The sequence below is a fragment of the Delphinapterus leucas genome, chromosome X (assembly GCF_059928025.1).
Source record: "Delphinapterus leucas isolate spDelLeu-1000000601 "Yukka" chromosome X, BTC_Dleu_Yukka2, whole genome shotgun sequence".
Taxonomy (NCBI): domain Eukaryota; kingdom Metazoa; phylum Chordata; class Mammalia; order Artiodactyla; family Monodontidae; genus Delphinapterus; species Delphinapterus leucas.
Window position 1 is genome coordinate 74,933,632 of NC_143150.1, and position 24,925 is coordinate 74,958,556.

Below are 24,925 nucleotides of genomic sequence, written 5' to 3' on the forward strand. Positions count from 1 at the left end.
GTCTGAAGTCAGTCTCATTCCTCCAGCTCCATTTTTTTCCCCTAAATATTGCTTTGGTTATTTGGGGTTTTTTGTGTCTCCATACAAATTAAAAAAATTTTTGTTCTAGTTCTGTAAAAAATGCCATTGGTAGTTTGATAGGGATTGCATTGAATCTGTAGATTGCTTTGTGTAGTATACTCACTTTCATAATATTGATTCTTCCAATCCAAGAACATGGTATATCTCTCCATCTGTTTGTGTCATCTTTGATTCCTTTCATCAATGTCTTATAGTTTTCTGAGTACAGGTCTTTTACCTCCTTAGGCAAGTTTATTCCTAAGTATTTTATTATTTTTGTTGCAATGGTGAATGGGAGTGTTTCCTTAATTTCTCTCTCTGATGTTTCATTATTAGTGTATAGGAATGCAAGAGATTTCTTTCCCTTAATTTTGTATCCTGCAACTTTACCAAATTTACTGATGAGCTCTAGTAGTTTTCTGGTGGCATCTTTAGATTATCAATGTATATTACCATGTCATCTGCAAACAGTGACAGTTTTACTTCTTCTTTTCCAATTTGTATTCCTTTTATTTCTTTTTCTTCTCTGATTGCCATGGCTATGACTTCCAAAACTATGTTGAATAATAGTGGCAAGAGTAAACATCCTTGTATTGTTCCTGACCTTAGCAGAAATGCTTTCAGTTTTTCACCATTGAGAATGGTGTTTGCTGTGGGTTTGTTGTACATGGCTTTATTATGCTGAGGTAGGTTCCCTCTATGCCCACTCTCTGGTGAGTATTTTATCATAAATAGGTGTTGAATTTTGTCAAAAGTTCTTTCAGTATCTATTGAAATGATCATATGGTTTTTATTCTTCAATTTAGTAATGTGGTGTTTCACATTGATTTATTTGCATATATTGAAGAATCCTTGCATTCCTGGGATAAATCCCACTTGATCATGGTGTATGATCCTTTTAATGTGTTACTGGATTCTGTTTGCTAGTATTTTGTGAAGGATTTTGGCATCTATCTTCATCAGTGATATAGGTCTCTAATTTTCTTTTTTTGTAGCATCTTTGGTTTTGGTATCAGGGTGATGGTGGCCTTGTAGAATGAGTTCGGGTGTGTTCCTTCCTCTGCAAATTTTTGGAAGAATTTGAAAAGGATGTGTATTAGCTCTTCTCTAAATGTTTGTTAGAATTCACCTGTGAAGCCATCTGGTCCTTAACTTTTGTGTGTTGGAAGATTTTTAATCACAGTTTCAATTTCATTACTTGTGTTTTATCTGTTCATAGTTTCTATTTATTCTTGGTTAAGACTTGGAAGGTTATACTTTCTAAGAATTGGTCCATTTCTTCCAGGTTGTCCATTTTATTGGCATACAGTTGCTTGTAGTAGTCTCTCTTATGATGCTTTGTATTTCTATGGTGTCTGTTCTAACTTCTCCTGTTTCATTTCTAAGTTTATTGATTTGAGTCCTCTCCCTCTTTTTCTTGATGAGTCTGGCTAAAGGTTAATCAATTTTGTTTATCTTCTCAAAGAACCAGCTTTTAGTTTTATTGATTTTTGTTATTGTTTTCTTTGTTTCTATTTCATATATTTCTGCTCTGATATTTATCATTTCTTTCCTTCTACTATCTTTGGTTCTTTTTTGTTCTTCTTGCTCTAGTTACTTTAGGTGTAAGGTTAGATTGTTTATTTGAGAGTTTTCTTGTTTCTTGAGGTAGGATTGTATTGCTATAAACTTCCCTCTTAGAACCGCTTTTGCTGCATCCATATGTTTTGGATCATCGTGTTTCTATTGTCATTTGTCTCTAGGTATTTTTTGATTTCCTCTTTGATTTCTCCAGTGATCTCTTGGATATTTAGTAATGTATTGTTTAGCTTCCATGTGTGTGGGGTTTTTTTACATCTTTTCCCCCTGTAATTTATTTCTAATCTCATAGCCTTGTGGTCGGAAAAGATGCTTGATAAGATTTCAATTTTCTTAAATTTACCAAGGCTTGATTTGTGACCAAAGATGTGATCTATCCTGGAGAATGTTCCGTGTGCACTTGAGAAGAAAGTGTAATCTGCTGTTTTCAGATGGAATGTCCTATAAATATCAGTTATATCTATCTCGTCTATTTTGCCATTTAAAGCTTGTGTTTCCTTATTAATTTTCTGTCTGGTTGATCTGTCCATTGGTGTAAGTGACGTGTTAAATTCCCCCACTAGTATTGTGTTACTGTTAATTTCCTCTTTTATAGCTGTTAGCATTTACCTTATGTATTGATGTCCTGCTATATTGGGTGTGTATATATTTATAATTGTTATCTCTTCTTCTTGGACTGATCCCCTGATCATTATGTAGTGTCCTTCCATGTCTCTTGTAACATTCTTTATTTTAGTCTATTTTTTTCTGATATGAGTATTGGTACTCCAGCTTTCTTTTGATTTCCATTTTCATGGAATATCTTTTTCCATCCCCTCACTTTCAGTCTATATGTGTCCCTAGGCCTGATGTGGGTCTCTTGTAGACAGCATATATATGGGTCTTGTTTTTGTATCCATTCAGCGAGCCTGTGTCTTTTGGTTGGAGCATTTAATCCATTCATATTTAAGGTAATTATTGATATGTGTGTTCCTATTACCATTTTCTTAATTGTTTTGTGTTTGTTTTTGTAGGTTCTTTTCTTCTTTTGTGTTTCCCACTTAGAGAAGTTCCTTTAGCATTTGTTGTAGAGCTGATTTGGTGTGCTAAATTCTCTTAGCTTTTGCTTTTCTTTAAAGCTTTTGATTTCCCTGTCGAATCTGAATGGGATCCTTGCCAGGTAGAATATTCTTGATTGTAGGTTCTCCCCTTTCATCACTTTAAGTATATCATGCCACTTACTTCTGGCTTGTAGAGTTTCTGTTAAGAAATCAGCTGTTAACCTTATGCAAGTTCCCTTGTATGTTATTTGTCATTTTTCCCTTGTTGCTTTTAATAATTTTTCTTTATTTTTTGCCAATTTGATTACTGTGTGTCTTGGGGTGTTTCTCCTTGGGTTTATCCTGTATGGGACTCTCTGCACTTCCTGGACTTGGGTAACTATTTCTTTTCCCATGTTAGGGAAGTTTTCAACTATAATCTCTTCAGATATTTTCTTAGTTCCTTTCACTACTTCTTCTCCTTCTGGCACCCATGTAATGCAAATGTTGTTGTGTTTACGGTTGTCCCAGAGGTCTCTTAAGTTGTCTTCATTTCTTTTCATTCTTTTTTCTTTATTCTGTTTTCTATGTATAAAATAATGTCATCTGCAAATAGTGACAGTTTTACTTCTTCCTTTCCAATATAGATGCATTTTATTTCTTCTTATTGCCTAATTGCTCTGGCTAGGACTTCCAATTCTATGTTTAATAAGAGTGGTGAGAGTGGGCATCCTTGTCTTGTTCCTGATCTTAGAGGGATAGCTTTCAGTTTTTCACCATTGAGTATGATGTTGCCTGTGAATTTGTAATATATGGCCTTTACTATGTTGAGGTACTTCCTTCTATACCCATTTTATTGAGAATTTTTATCATATGTGGATACTGAATCTTGTCAAATGCTTTTTCTACATCTATTGAGATGATACATTTTTTAGTTTTCATTTTGTTAATGTGTGGTGTATACATTGATTGATTTGTACATATTGAACCATCCTTGAATCCCTGGAGTAAATCTCACTTGATCACAATGTATGATCCTTTTAATGTATTGTATTGGATGTGCTAATATTTTGTTGAGGATTTTTTCATCCATGTTCATCAGAGATATTGGCCTGTAACTCTGTGTGTGTGTGTGTGTGTGTGTGTGTGTGTGTGTGTGTTGTCCTTGTCTGGTTTTGGTATCAGGGTAATGTTGGCCTTGTGAAATCAGTTAGGAAGTTTTTCCTCCTCTTTAAGTTTTTAGAAAAGTTTGAGAAGGATAGGTATTAAATCTTCTTTGAATGTTTGGTAGAATTCACCTGCAAAGCCATATCATCCTGGACTTTTGTTTGGTAGAGGTTTTTGTTTACTGTTTTAACTTCTTTATTAGCGATCGGTCTATTCAGATTTTCTTTCTTCATGACTTAGTCTTGGAAGGTTGGGATTCAAGAATTTGTCCATTTCTTCTAGGTTGGCTGATTTGTTGGCATATAGCTATTCATAACATTTTTTAATAATTATTTGTATTTCTGTGGTATCTGTTATTATGTCTCTTCTTTCATTTCTGATTTTACTTATCAGAGACTTTTCTCTTTTTTCTTAGTGTCTAGCTAAAGGTTTGTTAATTTTGTTTATCTTTTCAAAGAAACAGCTCTTAGTTTCATTGATCTTTTGTATTGTCTTTTTGGTCTCTATTTCATTTATTTCCACTCTGATCTTTATTATTTCCTTTCTTGTACTGACTTTGAGCTTCATTTTTTTCCTTTTTTTTCTAGTTCATTTAGGTGTAAGGTTAGATTGTTTCTTTCAGATTTGTTTCTTGTTTCTTGAGGTAGGCCTGTGTTGCTATAAACTTCCCTCTTAGTACCACTTTTGTTGCATTCCATAAATTTAAGTATGTCGTATTTTCATTTTCATTTGTCTTCAGGTAATTTTCTATTTCTCCTTTGATTTCTTTGTTGTCCCAATAGTTTTTCAGTAGTATGTTGTTCATCCTCCACGTATTTGTAATTCTTGTAGATTTTTGTAGTTGATTACTAGTTTCATTCCATTGTGATTGGAAAAGTTGCCTGATATTATTTCAATCTTCTTAAATTTATTGAGACTTGTTTTGTATCCCAACATATGGTTTATCCTTGAGAATGTTCCATGTGTACTTGAGGAGAATATGTATTTTGCTACTTTTGGGTGGAATGCTCTGTACAAATCTATCAAATCCATCTGGTCTAATGTTTCATTTAAGACTGCTATTTCCTTGTTGACTTTCTGTATGGATGATCTATCCATTGATGTAAGTTGGGTGTTAAAGTCCCCTACTATTATTGTGTTGCTATCAATTTCTTCCTTTAAGTCTGTTAATAATTGCCTTATATATTTTGGTGCTTCTACATTAGGTGCATTATATTTACCATTTATTAAGTATCTGCTATGTTCCTGGCACTGTACTAGGTACTAGCATAATATTTCTTATCCTCACAAACTTATTGTGAAGAATATATATTTTTTTTCTACTAGAAAACTGAGGCTCCCAAAGGTGTTAATTGCCAAAGGTTCATAGTGAGTAACTGGCAGATCTGGGATCTAAGTCTTAGCAAGTCTGGCAGGCATCAAAGTCTGTGTTCTTTCCAGTAAGGCAGAACTATCACTTTACCTTCCTATAAGAAGCTTTGAACCTGTGAACTATTGTTTTCTCATTCTTACTTTCCAGTATAGTAGAAATAGGGACAATAGGGCACAACTGCAGCAAAGCTATGGGCTTTTTAAGTTACAAGTTCAAAATGTGGCTGACTTCTGCAAATTTAATTGGCTACTAGATGGGGAGACTCATGTTGGGAGGTTGTGACTAATCTAGAGGGGACTAGGGGGAATATAATTCTATGAAAAAAGAGACTTTGATATCACAAAGGCTTAGATCCATATCCTGACTCTTTTATTTTCTAGCTAGATAGCCTTTTAAAAATGTGCCTTATGTTTTATATCATGCCCTGTTCCAAAAAAGATTTAAGGCATTTCACAATATAGAAAAATATAAGAACTTAAAAATAGTAAGAATAATTGCTGTGCAACTGGCCCCTTTCTAGGTGTTGAAGACATAAGAGTGAATAAGACATACAGGGTCCCTACTGTCTTTAAGCTTTTATAAGGACTTAGCAAGCCTAAGCCTTAATTTGTTGAAAAAAAGTCAAAAGAAAAATATGACATGACACGAAAATTATATGAAATTCAATTTTCCATGTCCATAAACAGAAACATGTTCCTTCATTTACATATTGTCTGGAGCTGCTTTCATGATGTGGGTTGTTGCATGTAACAACCTCAATATGGGTTGATGGCATTGTCTCAGAGCACAATTCAGTAAAAGCTATTCTATGGGGCTCTGATAAGATTTCTACTAAGTAACTGACTATGAATTCTCTAGCTTGACACTGATGCATCTGTATGATTACAGTTAAGTTATTTAACCTCTTTGCACCTTGGTTTCCTTATCTGTAAATGGGAGAAACAGTTAATCCCTCAGAATTATTGCTAAGGTTAAAAGGAATAACAAATAAAGTATCTGCTATATAATCAATATGCAGAATATGTTATTAATTCCTTCCACTTTTCCTCCCCTTCATAAGATTTGCCTCTTCTCGGAAGTAACAAGTTAAGCCAGACTTCTGTGTACACAACTGCTTCAATTTATAAGTCATATGTTGACCTTCACATCAATCTGGTGGATAACTGGATAACTCAACTTATATTCATCACAGTAAAGTTTGTTTTGCCTGTCGCCAAGCCTTGGGGTCAGTCAGATATTATCAGCTCAGCCCACACAGTAACTTAGCCCTCCCTATCAGTTCCGCTTTCACCATCTTCTGCTGCAAAGTTAAATCCCAACGACATTCCACTCTCCCCCTTCCTCCTTAGTCCTGCCTCAGGCTGCTGGCGGCAGCTGCTCTGATCTAATGGTTTCAGTTAATGCGAGTACTCATTTGACTGTCCAGTATCAGCCAGACTATCTAAATCTGGGCCACAGCACTCCCTGGCATTGCTTTCTGCCTTAAATCAGTTAGCAACAGGCCAGTGTGATGCAGGTTTTCTCAAAGACCCATGCCTCCAGCCTTGGCTACAGGAAGTAGAACTGAGGTAGTACTCCTGCCCTTGGTGAAGAATTAGCCAAACCTCTGGTGTAGTTGCCTCTTGGAACTTTCCCTACTCCCACCTCCTCACATCTTATTCCCTCCCTTCCTCCCCATTTTGGCTGTCACTCCAGTGACAGATATTGGGCATCATAACAAATATCAACTAAACAAAAACTGCAAACAACTCTGATCCCAAGCTATAACTAATAGTTGTTAGCCACAGGTTCTAGCCCACAGCCTGAAATGGCAATGTCACAGGGAGAGAGCTGTCACCTTAGCTGACCCACTCTGCATCTTGTTGTTGTCACTTCAATTCAGCTCCTTCTTCAGAGCTTTGCCTGCCATCCCGAGGGTCAATGCATAGGTCTCTTTGCTTTAGTGATACAACTGTGCGACTGTCCTATCCACCATCTTCACTCCTTGCATTGATCCAACATTTGAATAGACTGGATGTGCTCCACATATTTTCTTAGTAATTAAAGATAGCAAAAACAAGGTGCATGTTAAATTGCTTTGTTCCATGACACTCAACTTGATAACGTAACCAATATTGTTTGCTGATGTAATTTTGTCAAGGGCCCTTTTCTGTTCCACACGTGGAACTGGACACGTCTCTTCATCTATTGCATCTAATCATTCTGATAGGCCTTTGAGATAAGTTTTATTTTCCCAATTTCACAGATGGAGAAACTGAGGCTCAGAGAAGTGAAACAGCTTGCCCAGAGTCACCCACATTGTAAGATGTGGAGATGGGGATTGAACCTTGGCTCCCTGGGTATCACATTCTTATTTCTTAAGTGGCTTCAGCTACCTTCCCCTTTCTGTTTTCTAAGAAGCATTCACTTTTGGAGGAACAAAATTATACAAGCCAAATTTCCTGCCTTCCTTTGATGTTGCTTCCTCTTACCAGGCCTGGCTTTGGAAAGGGCATTTTTGTAGCTTCTACAAAGGGACTTAGGACTTTCCTTTGGGGAACGGAGAGGAAGGACATCTACTTACATGTATTTGTTCATTTATTCAGGCACAGTGCTGTGCAATTAGAGAGACAAAGATGAATGGCCATGTTCCCTGCCCTCCAAAGGTTCATGGCGAGGCTGGCATGTAAGCAACCAGTCCCAGTCCAGTGTCATCCATGTTCTAGTGGGAGTTAGAATACATTCCAGTAGAAGCATGGGGTAAAGAGCCCTTCACTGTGCCAGAGGTTCTGAGATAAAAATGGAGAATACATCCACACTGAGACCCTATGACATATGGGCTTAGGAGCCTCTGTTTTGACTGGAGAGAGAAGACTGCATTCTGGTAGCATGCTTTTGGGCTTGGGGAAAGGGTGCTTGTAAGGCCCTGCTCAGCCACAGGGCCATCAATTCTCCACTGGGGTGACTAATGCTATGAGTAGCATTTGCATCTGCTCTAAAAGTATTAGGCACAGACTTGTTCTTGCAGTAATGAGCTTTGTGGCCATTATCCACATTTTCTTGTTTGGACTCATTATGCTTTTAATAATGTACTGTGTTTAGTTTTCATTCTCTGGCTTTCCTGGAGCCTAACTCCAAGTTGATTCACAGGGGTCAGAGGCTTTAAGGTGATCATGGGGGAATGTCGTAGAAAGAGATAGATGATTCTAGAAGTTTGAGGGAATCTACAAGTCAAAACAGCCTCCCTTTACTCTGTGCTCTCGGGTAAGGTGTAGATGGATGTAAAAAAAGGTGGAAGAAATTGGCTTAAGGTTGAATATTGATGTTCATCAAGTCCTAAGAAATCTATAAATGCTAAAATTCTTTAGTTATGGTCATTTGATAGAGAATGGGGAGGGAGGGGATAGGTTGGGCTGGAGAGGGAGGTCTAAAGAGTCAAGTTGTGGACCGAGGTTAAAAATAAATTAAAAGGAAGTACAATTTGGTAAAAATACGAATAAGCTCAAAAGGCTTAGTGGAGTCTCAGATATGACTTAGGCTCCAGAGTCACTGAGATGTGAGTTGGAATCCTGGCTCTGCCTCATCCTAGCTGTGGGACCTTGGGTAAGTCACAACATCTCTGAGCCTTAGTTTTCTAATTTGTAAAATGAAGATATTTGTGCCTATAGGATTGCTGTAATGATGAAATGAGATACCAATGTACTTGGCACATAATGAGTACTAAGTAAAAGGTAGCAGTTGTTTTGCTTTTACAGGAGGCTAATTACTAACTACACAATCTTAATTAGGTGAACTTCACTTCTCTGAGCCAGTTTTCTCAACTGTAAGTGGGGACAATGCCTATACTGCAGGTAAGGTTTTTGTGGGGATTAAGTAAGATTAGGTATACAAAACATCTGGTAATATAAAAGAAGTTCAAAAAATGATAGTGGTAGTGGTTGGGTAACAACCTCTCAGGAAATGGCAGGCATGGAAGATGGTAGATATTTACTCTTCTATATTCTAGAGCCTATGAGAAGCCTCAAGCTTCAAACGTAGGTGTCATAAAAGAGCTCAGAACTACTCTTTCCACCCTCAACCTATCTCTGACCATTCCAAACACTCAGAAATAGGAGGACTGTTGATAAGGGGAAGGGGCAAGGAAGGATTCTTAGCCATCCCTCAAAGTCCAGCTAAAGTCCTATTACCTCCATGAAGCCTTTTGACAATTCTGCCTGAGGGAACTCTCCCTTACCTCACTTCTTTTGGCACCCAACTTTGACCCTTTAATTGTGGATGCTGAGTTACTGTATTCATGCTTATTTCCCATGAGTATGACTTCATTCTCCAACTCAGTTTTAAGCCCCTGGATGGCAAAGTCAATGTCAAATCATTTGTCTGCATCTGTTGTGAGAGCATAAGGCCAGGCACAAAAGCCCTCAAGGAACACTCAGTCTATTGAACACCTTTCAATTTAGATTTTAGAATAGCCCTGAAATTTGGGTATATCATGTTTGTGTTTGTCACAGATGGCACAAATGGGGACTTCAAAAGGGAAAGCTTTTTCCGTTGTCCTTCTAATGGACTGAACTGCGTTTTTCTTTTCTCAATGAGTATTTATTGAATACCAGTTACATGCAAAGCAATTTACTTGGGCCCCTGGTGAATGCAGAGAGGAATCCCACTTAGATCTAGCTCTCAGGTTGCTCCATTTTAATAGGGGAGATAGAGCCACCAAAACAAAGAGCCCTGATTCAAAGTACAAGGTGGTTGGTGCTGTAAGAGTAAGAGAAAGCAACTTGGAGCATATTAGGCTTCTAAGAGATGTGGCACTTAAGCTGAATCTTAATAGATGATGCAAATTTGGGCATATTAGAAGGGGTAAAGGGCATCTAGGAAAGAAATGATTAATTGTAGGATGTGTACGTGGAACAAGAAATAATACTGTTTCTGTGGACTATGGGATATGTAAAGAGGAAGGGTGGAAAGTTAGACCAGAAACATCAGTTGAGGCCAGGTGGAAGAAGGTAGTGAATTCCAGGTTAAAAAATGTTTGAGTTTATTCTGCAGGCAACAGGGAGCTGTGAAATCTAAATCTAGTATCTATCTACCTTTCTATCTGGAGATTTTTTTCAAGCTGGTTAGGTACATGATCAGAACTGACTTCTAGAGTATTCCACTGTAGCATATAAAAGTCAGCGGGGAGAGATATAGGCCTATAGACTTATATCATGGACCTACTGATCTGGAAAATAGTCCAAGTTCACATTGTACAGGTAGGGAAGTGATCTGCTCAAGCTCACACAGCAAGTTAGTTTTAGTATTAAGACTGGAATCTAGGTCTTTTGACTCCCAGTTATTATTACTCTTCCATCCCTGCCTCCTCAGTTTGACACTGTGGCTATACTGTCGCAAATTAGAGGCAGGAGAGAACAACATTGGGGTCTTTCAAACAAGAAAGCCCATTGCTACTACTTCAAAGTTTGACTTAAAATGAATCATCAATTTGCAGCACCCAATAAAGAGCCTAGGAGGATGCAAGGCTGATGACATTTGTTTTCTGAGGCCTTGGGTTGATGTCTATTTGGATGTGGCTGCAACTGGGAAATGAATGGGTTTCATATTTCAGGGGGAGTCATCTGGTTCTCTCACCAAAGGAAACAGTAGCCTTAGGGTGGACACAGCTTCAGGTAGAAATGTTTTCTGGCTCTGACTGTAGCATATGCTTCCTATCCAATACCTCCTCCAGTGACCAGTAGAAATGGAACAGCATTGTCAGCTGTTATAATCCGATCTGCAGTGAGCAAGCAGCATCATGTGGCCTAGTGGTTCTCAACTCTGGCTATACATAGCATCACCTGGGGAGCTTTTAAAAATACCCATACCAAGGTGCTACCCCAATCAATTAAACTAGGGTCTCTGGGGATGGGTCCCCAGTACTGTATAATTTCAATGTTCCCAATGTATAGCCAAGGTTGAAAATCATTGGTACTTCTGACCACTTGGGCTTTGGAAAGCAGATGGACCTGAATCTATTGCCAGTTAACTATGGGGTTATACTTCTCATCTCTGTGTTTCTGTTTCCTCAACTGTAGAACAGGCATAATGCTTCTTGTCTTTCAGGGTTAGGGCCAATGTTAAATGAGAATATATGCATAAAGTACTGAGTATATTATCATAGTACCTGGAACAGAGCAGGTGTTCAATAAAAAGGTAGCTAAAGTTTTTTACCAGTTATTTTATTACCATTACCATTATTATTGTCATTTATAACTTTTTATATTACTACTAATAACAACAAAACAGCAGACACTGGGAAGAAAAGTGGATGCAGAAACAGGAGATATGAGTTTTAGTCCTCACTCTACCACTTACCTAACTATATGATTGCGGGTGAGTGAGTTCACCTTTCCGAACCTTAGTTTCCTTCTCTATAAAATGGCAAAGATAAGACCCATCTGCTATTCTTTCCTCCCAAGCTTATTGTGAACATCAAATAGTTAATTGGGAGAGTGCTTTGACTATTATAATGTGTTAGAAAAATTGGATTATTATTATTATTTTGGTCACTCTTTAGCTGCAATTCTGTGTACCCGACCTGGTGCTAAGGGGAATGGCATGTCCAGAAATGTAAGATACAGCCTAGTGTGTAAATGAATAGTACTTGGTTCATACCTCCATTAGAACACCAATCACACTGTATTATCGTTATCTTTTTTCATATCTGTCTGCCTCACCAGAATGACTAGCTGGAGGAATTAAAAAACCCCATGGAGCAATATATAAGTACTTCATGAGTGCTTACATGGATGGAAATTACCAATGCCAGCTCAAGTGTTCAGAGGATTGAGATTTGAGCTGACTGTTTAGGGGTAGTTACAGTACAGGTAAGACATGAGAACAGGGACATATATCGGGAAAGAAGCAGAACAGAGTCTAACACTTACTTATCCCTGCTACATGCTAGGTATTCTCTAAAAGCCATCTAATTTAGTCCTTACAACCAGCTTGTGAGGACGGGTTATTATATCCATTTCCCAGATGAATACCTTGATAGTCAAAGAGTTGAAATAACTGCACAGGGTCCCACAGTTTGGAAGTCGCAGAACAAGGCCTGAAAGCAGGGTCTGCCCAACTCCAGACTTACTTTCCACACTGTACCATACTGTCTCATCTAGAAGAGTCAAGGGCTTGCTGCTTTGATAGGGCCAGTGAGGAGACCAGTTTAACAAAAGTAGAGCTGGTATTTAAAGTCTAGCACTAGTACCTGGTTTAATAATTTGGGACCAGCTCATAGAGGGCCTTGAATTTATGTTAAGGAGTTTGAACTTATCCTGTACATTTTATAGTCACTGAGAAAATCTTTAAGGAGAAGAAATACAGTGTGGAAATACTTAAGGTAAATCTTACAACAGTATTATATGGATTAAAGTTAATATTTTTTACATTTACCTTAAAAAGTTTTGTAGAAGAAAACAATGAATATCAAGGTTTACTGACAAAAATTGAATGAATATCAAGATCTACTAACACCCTTGCATAGTTGCAAACGTGTCTATTTCCAGATGGTGTTCATCAGGCCATGAACATTTTTTGTGGACTTTTTTTCACTTAATATTATTTTATATGAATCCATTTTTTGACCTAGCCTAAATCCTTGTCATTTCATGCATAATATGTATCGGTTAAATACTTGTAAGAATTGAATTGTTTGTTTATCAGCCTTTGTGGTTGGGTCTGAATTTTTGCTGTTAAGAAGCATGTTTATGTGCTACTTGTTTTCCTTATTTTTTTTCTTTAGAGTTAATTTCTTCGGGCCTGTTCCCCAAAGTGGATCAACTGGATCAATGAGTATGAACTGTCTCATATATATTATTTTGCATTTCATTCACATTGTTCCAGAATTCTTTTTGTTTTGTTTTGTTTTGTTTTTGTTGTTTTTTTATACTGCAGGTTCTTCTTAGTCATCAATTTTATACACATCAGTATATACATGTCAATCCCAATCGCCCAATTCAGCACACCACCATCCCCACCCCACCGCAGTTTTCCCCACTTGGTGTCCATACGTCTGTTCTCTACATTTGTGTCTCAACTTCTGCTCTGCAAACCGGCTCATCTGTACAACTTTTCTAGGTTCCACATACATGTGTTAATATACGATATTTGTTTTTCTCTTTCTGACTTACTTCACTCTGTATGACACTCTCTAGATCCGTCCACGTCTCAACAAATGATTCAAATTCGTTCCTTTTTATGGCTGAGTAATATTCCATTGTATATATGTACCACATCTTCTTTATCCATTCGTCTGTCGATGGGCATTTAGGTTGCTTCCATGACCTGGCTATTGTAAATAGTGCTGCAATGAACATTGGTTGCATGTGTCTTTTTGAATTATGGTTTTCTCTGGGTATATGCCCAGTAGTGGGACTGCTGGATCATATGGTAAATCTATTTTTAGTTTTTAAGGAACCTCCATACTGTTCTCCATAGTGGCTGTATCAATTTACATTCCCGCCAGCAGTGCAAGAGGGTTCCCTTTTCTCCACACCCTCTCCAACATTTGTTGTTTGTAGATTTTCTGATGATGCCCATTCTAAATGGTGTGAGGTGATACCTCAGTGTAGTTTTGATTTGCATTTCTCTAATAATTAGTAATGTTGAGCAGCTCCTCATGTGCTTCTTGGCCATCTGTATGTCTTCTTTAGAGAAATGTCTATTTAAGGTCTTCTCCCCATTTTTGGATTCGGTTGTTTGTTTCTTTAATATTGAGCTGCATGAGCTGTTTATATATTTTGGAGATTAATCCTTTGTCCGTTGATTCGTTTGCAAATATATTCTCCCATTCTGAGGGTTGTCTTTTCATCTTGTTTATGGTTTCCTTTGCTGTATAAAAGCTTTGAAGTTTCATTAGGTCCCATTTGTTTATTTTTGGTTTTATTTCTATTACTCTAGGAGGTGGATCAAAAAAGATCTTGCTGTTATTTGTCAAAGACTGTTCTTCCTATGTTTTCTTCTTAAGAGTTTTATAGTGTCCGGTCTTACATTTAGGTGTCTAATACATTTTGAATTTATTTTTGTGTATGGTGTTAGGGAGTGTTCTAATTTCATTCTTTTACATGTAGCTGTCCAGTTTTCCCAACAACACTTACTGAAGAGACTGTCTTTTCTCCATTGTATATCTTTGCCTCCTTTGTCATAGATTAGTTGACCGTAGGTGCATGGGTTTATCTCTGGGCTTTCTATCTTGTTCCATTGATCTATGTTTCTGTTTTTGTGCCAGTACCATATTGTCTTGATTACTGTAGTTTTGTAGTATAGCCTGAAGTCAGGGAGTCTGATTCCTCCAGCTGCGTTTTTTTCCCTCAAGAATGCTTTGGCTATTCGGGGTCTTTTGTGTCTCCATACAAATTTTAAGATGATTTGTTCTAGTTCCATAATAAATGCCATTGGTAATTTGATAGGCATTGCATTGAATCTCTAGGTTGCTTTGGGCAGTATAGTCATTTTCACAATATTGTTTCTTCCAATCCAAGAACATGGTATATCTCTCCATCTGTTGGTATCATCTTTCATTTCTTTCATCAGTGTCTTATAGTTTTCTGCATACAGGTCTTTTGTCTCCCTAGGTAGGTTTATTCCAAGGTATTTTATTCTTTTTGTTGCAATGGTAAATGGGAGTGTTTCCATAATTTCTCTTCCAGATTTTGCATCATTAGTGTATAGGAATGCAAGAGATTTCTGTGCATTAATTTTGTATCCTGCAACTTTACCAAATTCATTAATTAGCTCTAGTAGTCTTCTGGTGGCATCTTTAAGATTCTCTATGTATAGTATCATGTCATCTGCAAACAGTGACAGTTATACTTCTTCTTTTCCAATTTGTATTCATTTTATTTCTTTTACTTCTCTTATTGCCATGGCTAGGACTTCCAAAACTATGTTGAATAGTAGTGGTGAGAGTGGACATCCTTGTCTCATTCCTGATCTTAGAGGAAATGCTTTCAATTTTTCACCATTGAGAATGATGTTGGCTGTGGGTTTGTCATATATGGCCTTTATTATGTTGAGGTAGGTTCCCTCTATGCCTACTTTCTGGAGAGTTTTTATCATAAATGGGTTTGAATTTTGTCAAAAGCTTTTTCTGCATCTATTGGGATGATCATATGGTTTTTATTCTTCAGTTTGTTAATATGGTTTTTCACATTGATTGATTTGCGTATATCGAAGAATCCTTGCATCCCTGGGATAAATCCCACTTGATCATTGTTTATGATCCTTTTAATGTGTTGTTGGATTCTGTTTGCTAGTATTTTGTTGACGATTATTGCATCTATATTCATCAGTGATACTGGTCTGTAATTTTCTTTTTTTGTAGTATCTTTGTCTGATTTTGGTTTCAGGGTGATGGTGGCCTCATAGAATGAGTTTGGGAGTGTTCCTTCCTCTGCAATTTTTTGGAAGAGTTTGAGAAGAATGGGTGTTATCTCTTCTCTAAATGTTTGATAGAATTCACCTCTGAAGCCATCTGGTCCTGGACTTTTGTTTGTTGGAAGATTTTTTTTTTGTGGTATGCAGGCTTCTCACTGCTGTGGCCCCTCCCTCTGCAGAGCAGAGGCTCCGGACGCGCAGGCCCAGCGGCCATGGCCCACCGGCCCAGCTGCTCCACAGCATGTGGGATCCTCCCAGACCAGGGCATGAACCCGCGTCCCCTGCATCGGCAGGTGGACTCTCAACCACTGCACCACCACGGAAGTCCATATTGGAAGATTTTTAATCACAGTTTCAATTTCAATACTTGTGATTGGTCTGTTCATATTTTCTGTTTCTTCCTGGTTCAGTCTTGGAAGGTTATACCTTTCTAAGAATTTGTCCATTTCTTTCAGGTTGTCCGTTTTATTGGCAGAGATTTGCTTGTAGTGGTCTCTTAGGATGCTTTGTATTTCTGAGGTGTCTGTTGTAACTTCTCCTTTTTCATTTCTAATTTTATTGATTTGAGTCCTTTCCGTCTTTTTCTTGATAAGTCTGGCTAATGGTTTATCAATTTTGTTTATTTTCTCAATGAACCAGCTTTTAGTTTTATTGATCTTTGCTATTGTTTACTTTGTTCCTATTTCATTTATTTCTGCTCTGATCTTTATGATTTCTTTCCTTTTGCTATCTTTGGGCTTTGTTTGTTCTTCTTCCTCTAGTTGCTTTAAGTGTAACGTTAGATTGTTTACTTGAGATTTTTCTTGTGTCTTGAGGTAGGCTTGTATAGCTATAAACTTCCCTCTTAGAACTGCTTTTGCTGCATCCCATAGGTTTTGGATCATTGTGTTTTCATTATCATTTGTCTCTAGGTATTTTTTTATTTCCTCTTTGATTTCTTCAGTGATCTCTTGGTTGTTTAGTAATGTATTGTTTAGCCTCCATGTGTTTGTGTTTTTTACGTTTTTTTCCCTGTAATTCATTTCTAATCTCATAGCGTTGTGGTTCAGAAAAGATGCTTGATGTGATTTCAATTTTCTTAACTTTACTGAGGCTTGATTTAGGACCCAAGATGTGATCTATCCTGGAGAATGTTCTGTGCGCACTTGAGAAGAAAGTGTAATCTGCTGTTTTTGGATGGAATGTCCTGTAAATATCAATTAAATCGATCTGGTCTGTTGTGTCATTTAAAGCTTCTGTTTCCTTATTTATTTTCATTTTGGATGATCTGTCCATTGGTGTAAGTGAGGTGTTAAAGTCCGCCACTATTATTGTGTTACTGTCAATTTCCTCTTTTATAGCTGTTAGCTGTTGCCTTATGTATTGAGGTGCTCCTATGTTGGGTGCATATATATTTATAATTGTTATATCTTCTTCTTGGATTGATCCCTTGATCATTATATAGTGTCCTTCCTTGTCTCTTGTAACATTCTTTATTTTCAAGTCTATTTTATCTGATATGAGTACAGCTACTCCAGCTTTCTTTTGATTGCCATTTGCATGGAATATCTTTTTCCATCCCCTCACTTTCAGTCTGTATGTGTCCCTAGGTCTGAAGTGGGTCTCTTGTAGACATCATATATATGGGTCTTGTTTTTGTACCCATTCAGCAAGCACGTGTCTTTTGGTTGGAGCATTTAATCCATCCACGTTTAAGGTAATTATCAATATGTATGTTCCTATGACCATTTTCTTAATTGTTTTGGGTTTGTTTTTGTAGGTTCTTTTCTTCTCTTGTGTTTCCCACTTAGAGAAGTTCCTTTAGCATTTGTTGCAGAGCTGGTTTGGTGGTGCTAAATTCTCTTAGCTTTTGCTTGTCTGTAAAGCTTTTGATTTCTCCGTCGAATCTGAATGAGATCCTTGCCGTGTAGAGTAATCTTGATTGTAGGTTCTTCCCTTTCATCACTTTAAATATGTCATGCCATTCCCTTCTGGCTTGTAGAGTTTCTGCTGAGAAATCAGCTGTTAACCTTATGGGAGTTTCTTGTGTTATTTGTCGCTTTTCCCTTGCTGCTTTCAATAATTTTTCTTTGTCTTTAGTTTTTGCCAATTTGATTACTATGAGTTTTGGCGTGTTTCTCATTGAGTTTATCCTGTATGGGACTCACTGCTCTTCCTGGACTTGGGTGGCTATTTCCTTTCCCATGTTAGGGAAGTTTTCGACTATAATCTCTTCAAATATGTTCTCTGGTCCTTTCTCTCTCTCTTCTGCTTCTGGAATCCCTATAGTGCGAATGTTGTTGCGTTTAATGTTGTCCCTGAGGTCTCTTAGGCTGTCTTCATTTCTTTTCATTCTTTTTTCTTTAGTCTGTTCCGTAGCAGTGAATTCCTCCATTCTGCCTTCCAGGTCACTTATCCGTTCTCCTGCCTCAGTTATTCTGCTATTGATTCCTTCTTGTGTAGTTTTCATTTTGGTTATTGTATTGTTCATCTCTGTTTGTTTGTTCTTTAATTTTTCTAGGTCTTTGTTAAACATTTTTTGCATCTTCTTGATCTTTGCCTCCATTCTTTTTCCGTGGTCCTGGATCATCTTCACTATCATTATTCTGAATTCTTTTTCTGGAAGGTTGCCTATCTCCACTTAGTTTAGTTATTTTTCTGGGGTTTAATCTTGGTCCTTCATCTGGTATATAGCCCTCTGCCTTTTCATCTTGTCTATCTTTCTGTGAATGTGTTTTTTGTTCCACAGTCTGCAGGACTGTAGTTCTTCTTGCTTCTGCTGTCTGCCCTCTGGTGTATGATACTCTGTTCCAGAATTATTGATGGCTACCTAGTTAGAATAAGCCCAGTGTACAGTGCCCCCAGCAGTGTGTGCATGCATATGTTTCACTATATTCCTGCCAGAATCATTTTATTAAAAAATTATGTGTATTTATTTTGTACTGAGTGACCTGGAAACTAGAGACATAGAGGCAGAAAGGTGAGCTAGGAGACTGCCACAATAGTCAAGGCTTAAGTGAAAATAGACTCATTTTTGGTGATGATGAATATAACAAATTTATCATCAAACATTGACTAAGCACCTGCTATGTGCCAGTGACAGTACTAAACATATTACTACCCAAGTAAATCCTCTCAATGTCTCTGTAAGATAATATATTTTTAGTCTTGATTATATGGTTGAGGAAACTGAGACTGAGCAAATTGATGTGACATACCCTAGGTCACACAAATGTGAAGGTCCAGAGATGAGGTTCAAACATAGACTTTCTGAAGGGACAGCTTCTGGAAGAATATATTTTTTAATCCAGAGTTGTTAGTTACCAAAAAGAAATGGGGACCAAGGGAGGTGGCCATGATAGCTGCAATATTGGGTACCTGCTGAGGAGTAGTGTTCCATTTGGCTCACTGTCCAAGTTCTTGTTGTTCTCTTTTCCAGGAGACTCTGACAGTTTCAGCATAGTTCGGCCTCCAGGAGAAAAGCCAACCATCATCCGACCCCCAGTGAGGCCTCCAGATCCTCCCTGCCGGGCAACTACTACCCAGAAACCCGAACCAAAGCCAGATATAGTGACTGGCAATGCAGGGGAAATCCCATCGTCTGTGTAAGTAGAGTTGTTTTTCAACCTTGACCTAAAGTCCACCTTAGACCACTAAGAATGCTTTCAGGATCACCATTATGGTTGTGAAGGGTGTACAATGCACAACTCCAGGGTATCGTTCACTTCATAGTGTAGGGGACTGTCGCAGACCAGCTCTGTTTGGAGCGTTCTACGCAACACTTAAAGCTGGGAGATTTTTCCTAAAGCTGAGGTGTTTAAATCTTGGTACCCGATAGGAGACCCATTTTTCTTAGTCTCCCTGATCTCTCTAGGGTGATAAGATTACCAGCTGCTTTCATGCTTCTTTGCCTCTGTAAATTTTTTTTCTTATTATTACTACTGGTTTTAAAAGTAATTTAATGAACAGATTTGGTCATTTTACGTGTGCTTTGAAGCTTTTTTTTTTAAAGAGAAGGTATGATTTTTAAAAATCTTCCAAAATGACTCAGATTCTCCAGAGAGCCTCTTACAGGGTAGTAGCAGAGCTATTATCCAACTGGCCTTCCTGAGTCTGGCCTGTAAGCCAAGGAATCAGGGATAGAGCAGCTAAGGTGGGGCCACAGCAACTCTCAGGGACCAGCTTTTCTTGGCCACAAAACTAGCCTGGCCGGCCTCTCCTCAGCCAGTGCCTGGGACCCCTCTCAGTATCCTGCCTCCTAGTGTTCCTTTTTCTTGTGTCTCTTGTTTTCCATAATTGCAAAATTGAGGAAATAAAAAAAACAGAGCCTCTACTGTTTGGACTAATTAGCTAAGTGTATTTGCAAAATGTCAAAAATTATACTCTGAAACCAAGAACTTGTTTCACTTATTTCTCCCAAGAGTAATCTGAATGGGCAACATACTTAGATCATTCTGAGCCAAGGGGAAGCAAAGAGTATCAGCCATAGCCTTGGGGGTGCCTATGGTCTCTGAGCCATTTCACATTCTGATACTTGGGTTTTTCCTCAGACCCAGATGCTTTGCAAGCTAAGGCAGAGCCTGGCATTGGTGGCCTATCTGGTTTATATTTTCTTTTCCTTTCCATTGGCCATTGGTTCCCACACATATTCCAGAGCAACTCATGGGACTTGGTTGGCTTCTCTTTGCAGGGTGGCTTCCAGGACCAGGTTCTTTGAAATAGCTTCCCGGAAAACAGGAAGGTAAGAGATGCAGGTGACAGAAATGAAACCAAATAACTTTTTAATAAATGTATCATGAGCATGTCATTTGCTCTCTTAACATTGTACTTTTGTTTCTCTGTAGCTCTGTCTCTTTCTCTCTGTCTGTGTTTGTTCCTTTCTCTCCCCCAACATTGTCTCTCTGTCTCCCTGTGTCTCTGTCTTTGTCTCTATAACTGTGTGTCTCTCTGCCTTTGTCACTCTTGTCCATTTGTCTCTCGCACACTGTTTCTCTGTCTCTGTAATTCTCAGTCTGTTTGTGTCTCTCCTTATGTTTTTCTACTTATGTCTCTGTTTCCCTACCTCTTTGACTCTTTTTCTGTCTCTCTCCATGTCTCTCTTTCTTTGTCTATCTCTGTATCTGTTGTCTCTGCCTCTCTGACTCTGTCTTTCCATCTCTTTCTCTCTTTCTCCTCTCTCTCTCACACATACATAGAGTACTCACATGCCAAGTGGTATTGCAAAAACTTTATGCTCGATGTAGGTCTAATTTTTTTGTTAGTTTACTTATTTAGACCCTATTATATTCTAAAAGGGCAGCAGATATGAATATATAGAAAGCAATATTCTTATATAAACAGCCTTAGAATAAGCATAGCCCTCATTTCAGAGGTAAACATTAGACTTAGGTGGTTGTTTTCGAACTGGCTGAACATATAAATCACCTGGAAAATTTTGAGGAAAAATAAAATGAACACAGATTCCTGCCTTATGCTCTAGACCCACTAAAACAGAATCTCCAGGAGTAGGGCCTGGGAGTCTGGGTTTTTTAAATTTCCTTCCTTTATTTCTTTCTTCCAGTTAATTTGTTTTTAAAATCCCTCAAGTACTGGTACAGGCTTTCCAAGGCCTATCATTTGGCACCCTTTAGACTAAAACACCTGGAGAAATGATTGCTTAGCCTTCAGGCACTCTTCTGTGAGTTTATTCAATGTTGCTTATCAGAGAGTTCAAAATTGTGCTTCCTGATGGGTGACAGGAGTGTAACTCTTCCAGGTATTCAGTTAAAAGCAGAACAATGTGCCTTTACCAGCACTGGAGCTGGGATAGGTTTGACATCATCTAGTTAAAACTGTGGGACCCAACTCACCAGGACATGATTCTGAACAGCAGGTCACCCTAGTTCTGCTTGGCAGTCAGCCACAAGGAACTCTAGACTAGGCCAAATTCTCCTTAGACAATAATTTACCATTTATTCTACCATAACAAATGAAAGTGAGGTCAAAGCCCCAGATTTCTCTTACTGATAGAATGAAGATAAAGTTTTCACCTAGGACATTTTTAAAGCAGGCTTAATCAGATAGGCTTGAGGGAAAAAAAGAAAAACAGAAAGAGAGAGAATACTTTATATTCTTAATAAAGTATCTGCCTATGAGCAGGACTACTTCCTACTTCCTGGTGGTCCTTCCAACTTCCCTAGGATAAACCATATGAGAAATAAATACCGGGGAAATAGAATGAAGCAAACTAGAATTAACAGAATGAACTAGGCATATCTAAAGGAAAGCTTTTTAGAGGAAGTGATATCTGAGATGGGGCTTTAAAGATGGGTAGAATACACTGAAAATGTGAGGGATTGATCTGTAGCTTTGGACAGGGAACCAAGGCATTGAGAGGGATACGTACTAGGCATGAACAAAGTCCAACAGAATCTTTAAGGCAGCCTGACTTTTAATAGGGAAACTATAGCCAACCTAGTGTTGAAAGTGTGGAAAGATTGGTAACCACTACCTGGGCTTTGTCATTTAGTGCTCAGGGAGGTCTTGGACCAACTGCAACATAGGGCACTGTGGTCAAAGCAGGCACTTCAGGCTGGAGGACAACCTGACCAATCCCATTTCCAGGCCTCTGGAACCTAAATTTAATCCTGTTCCTTATCCCCAGATTCCATCTTGGCAGGATTGTGGGTAAGGCCAAGGTGGGTACGCCAGTCCTCCAATATGTAATAAGCCACCTTCCTAGGTACCCACAGGTTCCTCCCACTCAGCATCCATATAAGGAAAGCACCCCTTCTGTCTAGGCCCCAATTTTGTAACCACCACTTGCATCAGTGCACCTACATGATGGCTACTGGTCAAGATTCTTAGACTAGCCACAGTCAATCCCATCTCATCTCTAATGAAAATGATCTGTTTAACCTTTTCTCTGCCCCTTTTTGCTTCCAGTTTGTACACCTGACTCTATGTAACCTGACATTTGAATGACCTCACTTCTCATTCATCTCCCTTCTACAATACAACAATTAAAAAAAATTAAAAACTTGAAATAAAATGAGAAGTGGCTCATCAAGAAGAGAAGAGAGGGGAAGACATTTCAGTAAGGCAGAATAGCTTATGCAAGGCAGGTTCACAAAGTGATTAGTGTTCCACTTTGGCTAGAATGTGAGGGTGAGAAGAAAGAAGCTTAGCTAGAGTTGAGGCCAAGAAGATGGATTGGGGCCAGATTGTAAATGCCTTATATGACGTACTAAGGAGTTTGGTCTTTATTCTGTAGTCCATGGGGTGTCATGGAAAACTTTTCAGCATGACAATGCATATTCTAAGCTGCCTGAGTTATTTTAGAAAAAAACACACACACACACATTCTGCTGTTAATGAGGAAGATAGTTGGGAGAGTAAAACCTGGAGGCAGGGAGACCAGTTAGGAGGCTAATCATCCTGGCAAGAGTTGATGAGGTCCTGATGTATGGCACTGTCAATAGGAATGGAATGAAAGGACAGATTTGAGGTAGACTCAGTAAGACCTTGCTGACTTTTCAAACATGGAGCATTGGAGAAAGATTAAGAGAGAAGAAAGTCTAACTTGGGCAGTTAGGTAGATGGTAGCAATAATTAATCATGGAGGAATAGGTTTTGTGGGAAAGTTTCTCTGCTCAATTTTGGACACAGTGTGTATGAAGACTCTGAGGGACATCCAGATAGAGATGTCCAGTGGGTAACTGCAACTTAGACTAGTAATTGGGGCTGGATCTACGTAGGTTTAGAGGTAGAACTGTTAAGTACAGCCACTGTACAAATTTATAGGGGCATTCACATATACTACAATGTGAATAGTAACCTTTGGGGAGTGGTCTCAGTATTTGATGGGGATCGAAATCATGGATGGGAATAAGATCACTCAAGGAGTAGGTACTAATAGACTTAAGAGAGAAGAGAAAAACAATGTTCAGGATATAGCCCTGGGACAAGCTGTTGTCTGGGATTTTCTGGCCAAATTATATGGAGCTTGATTCTCCAGGATTGTCTCTTGCCTCCAACCATCCCCAGACAAGGCTACTTTAGGACCAATCTAAGCACATCAAGAGGCTGGTTTGGTCTTCAAGGCAAAGAAAGATTCATGTTTCACAAGGCACTTGCCTTCCGTCTTTGCCTTTTTCCCATTGGAGATAATCACGGAATGTAGTCTTTGGCCTTTGGCCAATTCCTCTGGTCTTCCCTTGCCTCCCATAGTATGGCACTCGAAGGATTGTGCTGGCACCTGAAAGATGTCTTTGTGTCTGGGATACTGGGCTCTCTAAATCTGGCAGAGAGGTATGCCAACCTATAAGCATGGAGTGAGATGTTTTGAAACATCTGGATGGAATCACTTCCTCATTTTTCAAATGGCCTAATTGCCACCATCCTGGAAGGGTCACCCATCCACTTGCTTTCCTTTCCAGTTCTGATTTCTAGAGTCTTAGTGAAATGTCTTTCCTCCTTTACCCACAGTTCTCAAGGCAGACTTCCTGGAGATGAGAGTTGAGGCCTCAGGTATGTAGTATCCATCCCTGATTACAAAACCTTGTTACACATATACCTTCTTTATGAGATCTGAGTTTTTGAGGACTGGAGTGCCATGTAGGTCCAGAGGGTGGGAATTCACCTCCATGCCTCAGTTCACTACCCTGTAATTACATGACCCTTAAACTTACTGCCTTTTAATTCTGAGGTTCTCTGTGTTTTTAAGTTTCATTTCTTTCTTGCTCAGCCAAACTACAGTATAGTTTTACAAATTGCCTTTGAATCAAGGTCATTAGGAATCCTAAATTGTGAAATTTGGGGCAATTACATTTCCTTCTCTGGGCCTCAATTTCCCAATATGTAAGATGAAATGTTTGGAACCTTTTAACTCCGACATCTTTTGGGTCTATAAGAATATCAGTAACCTCTCATTTGATATTATAGCAGGTCCCAAGAGTCTACCTTAGTATTTGTAGGGGAACTTCATTCCTTCAGATCAAATCACAATTTCAGTCTTACCCCTTGAACCTTCATCCTTAGTTCTTTGTATTTGTCTAATGCAAAGCATTTTCACATCCATTATATCATTTAGTCCATATCAAATGCCAGAAATAGGGAAGTTAATATGTATTTTCACTCAACAAATAAAGGAACTGAGGTTCAAAGGGGATAAGTAACTTACTAAGATCACCAGAACCATGGAGATCATGGAAATTTCTTTCTCTACTAGGAGTTCTGATTGACAATCAGATTGCTGGCATGACATGAACCAATACACACGTAAATCAGATCCAGGTATCTGGAGCAGAGCTTTCCATGTACTCCTCAGCCTTCCTTTTCTTCATATCACTGCCAGTCCTCAGAGGTCTATGGGTAGATA

At 38.5% G+C, this 24,925-nt stretch overlaps 1 protein-coding gene across 1 annotated transcript in view; it reads left to right on the forward strand.

The window, feature by feature from the left end:
* Nucleotides 1-24,925, forward strand: part of OPHN1 (oligophrenin 1) — a 684,959-nt gene that overhangs the window by 579,399 nt on the left and 80,635 nt on the right. The window contains exons 22-24 of the mRNA XM_022561083.3: nt 19,007-19,172; nt 20,258-20,308; nt 24,034-24,075. Coding sequence (XP_022416791.1) covers nt 19,007-19,172; nt 20,258-20,308; nt 24,034-24,067 — 251 coding nt within the window. The 3' untranslated portion in view covers nt 24,068-24,075. The remainder of the gene's footprint in view (nt 1-19,006; nt 19,173-20,257; nt 20,309-24,033; nt 24,076-24,925) is intronic.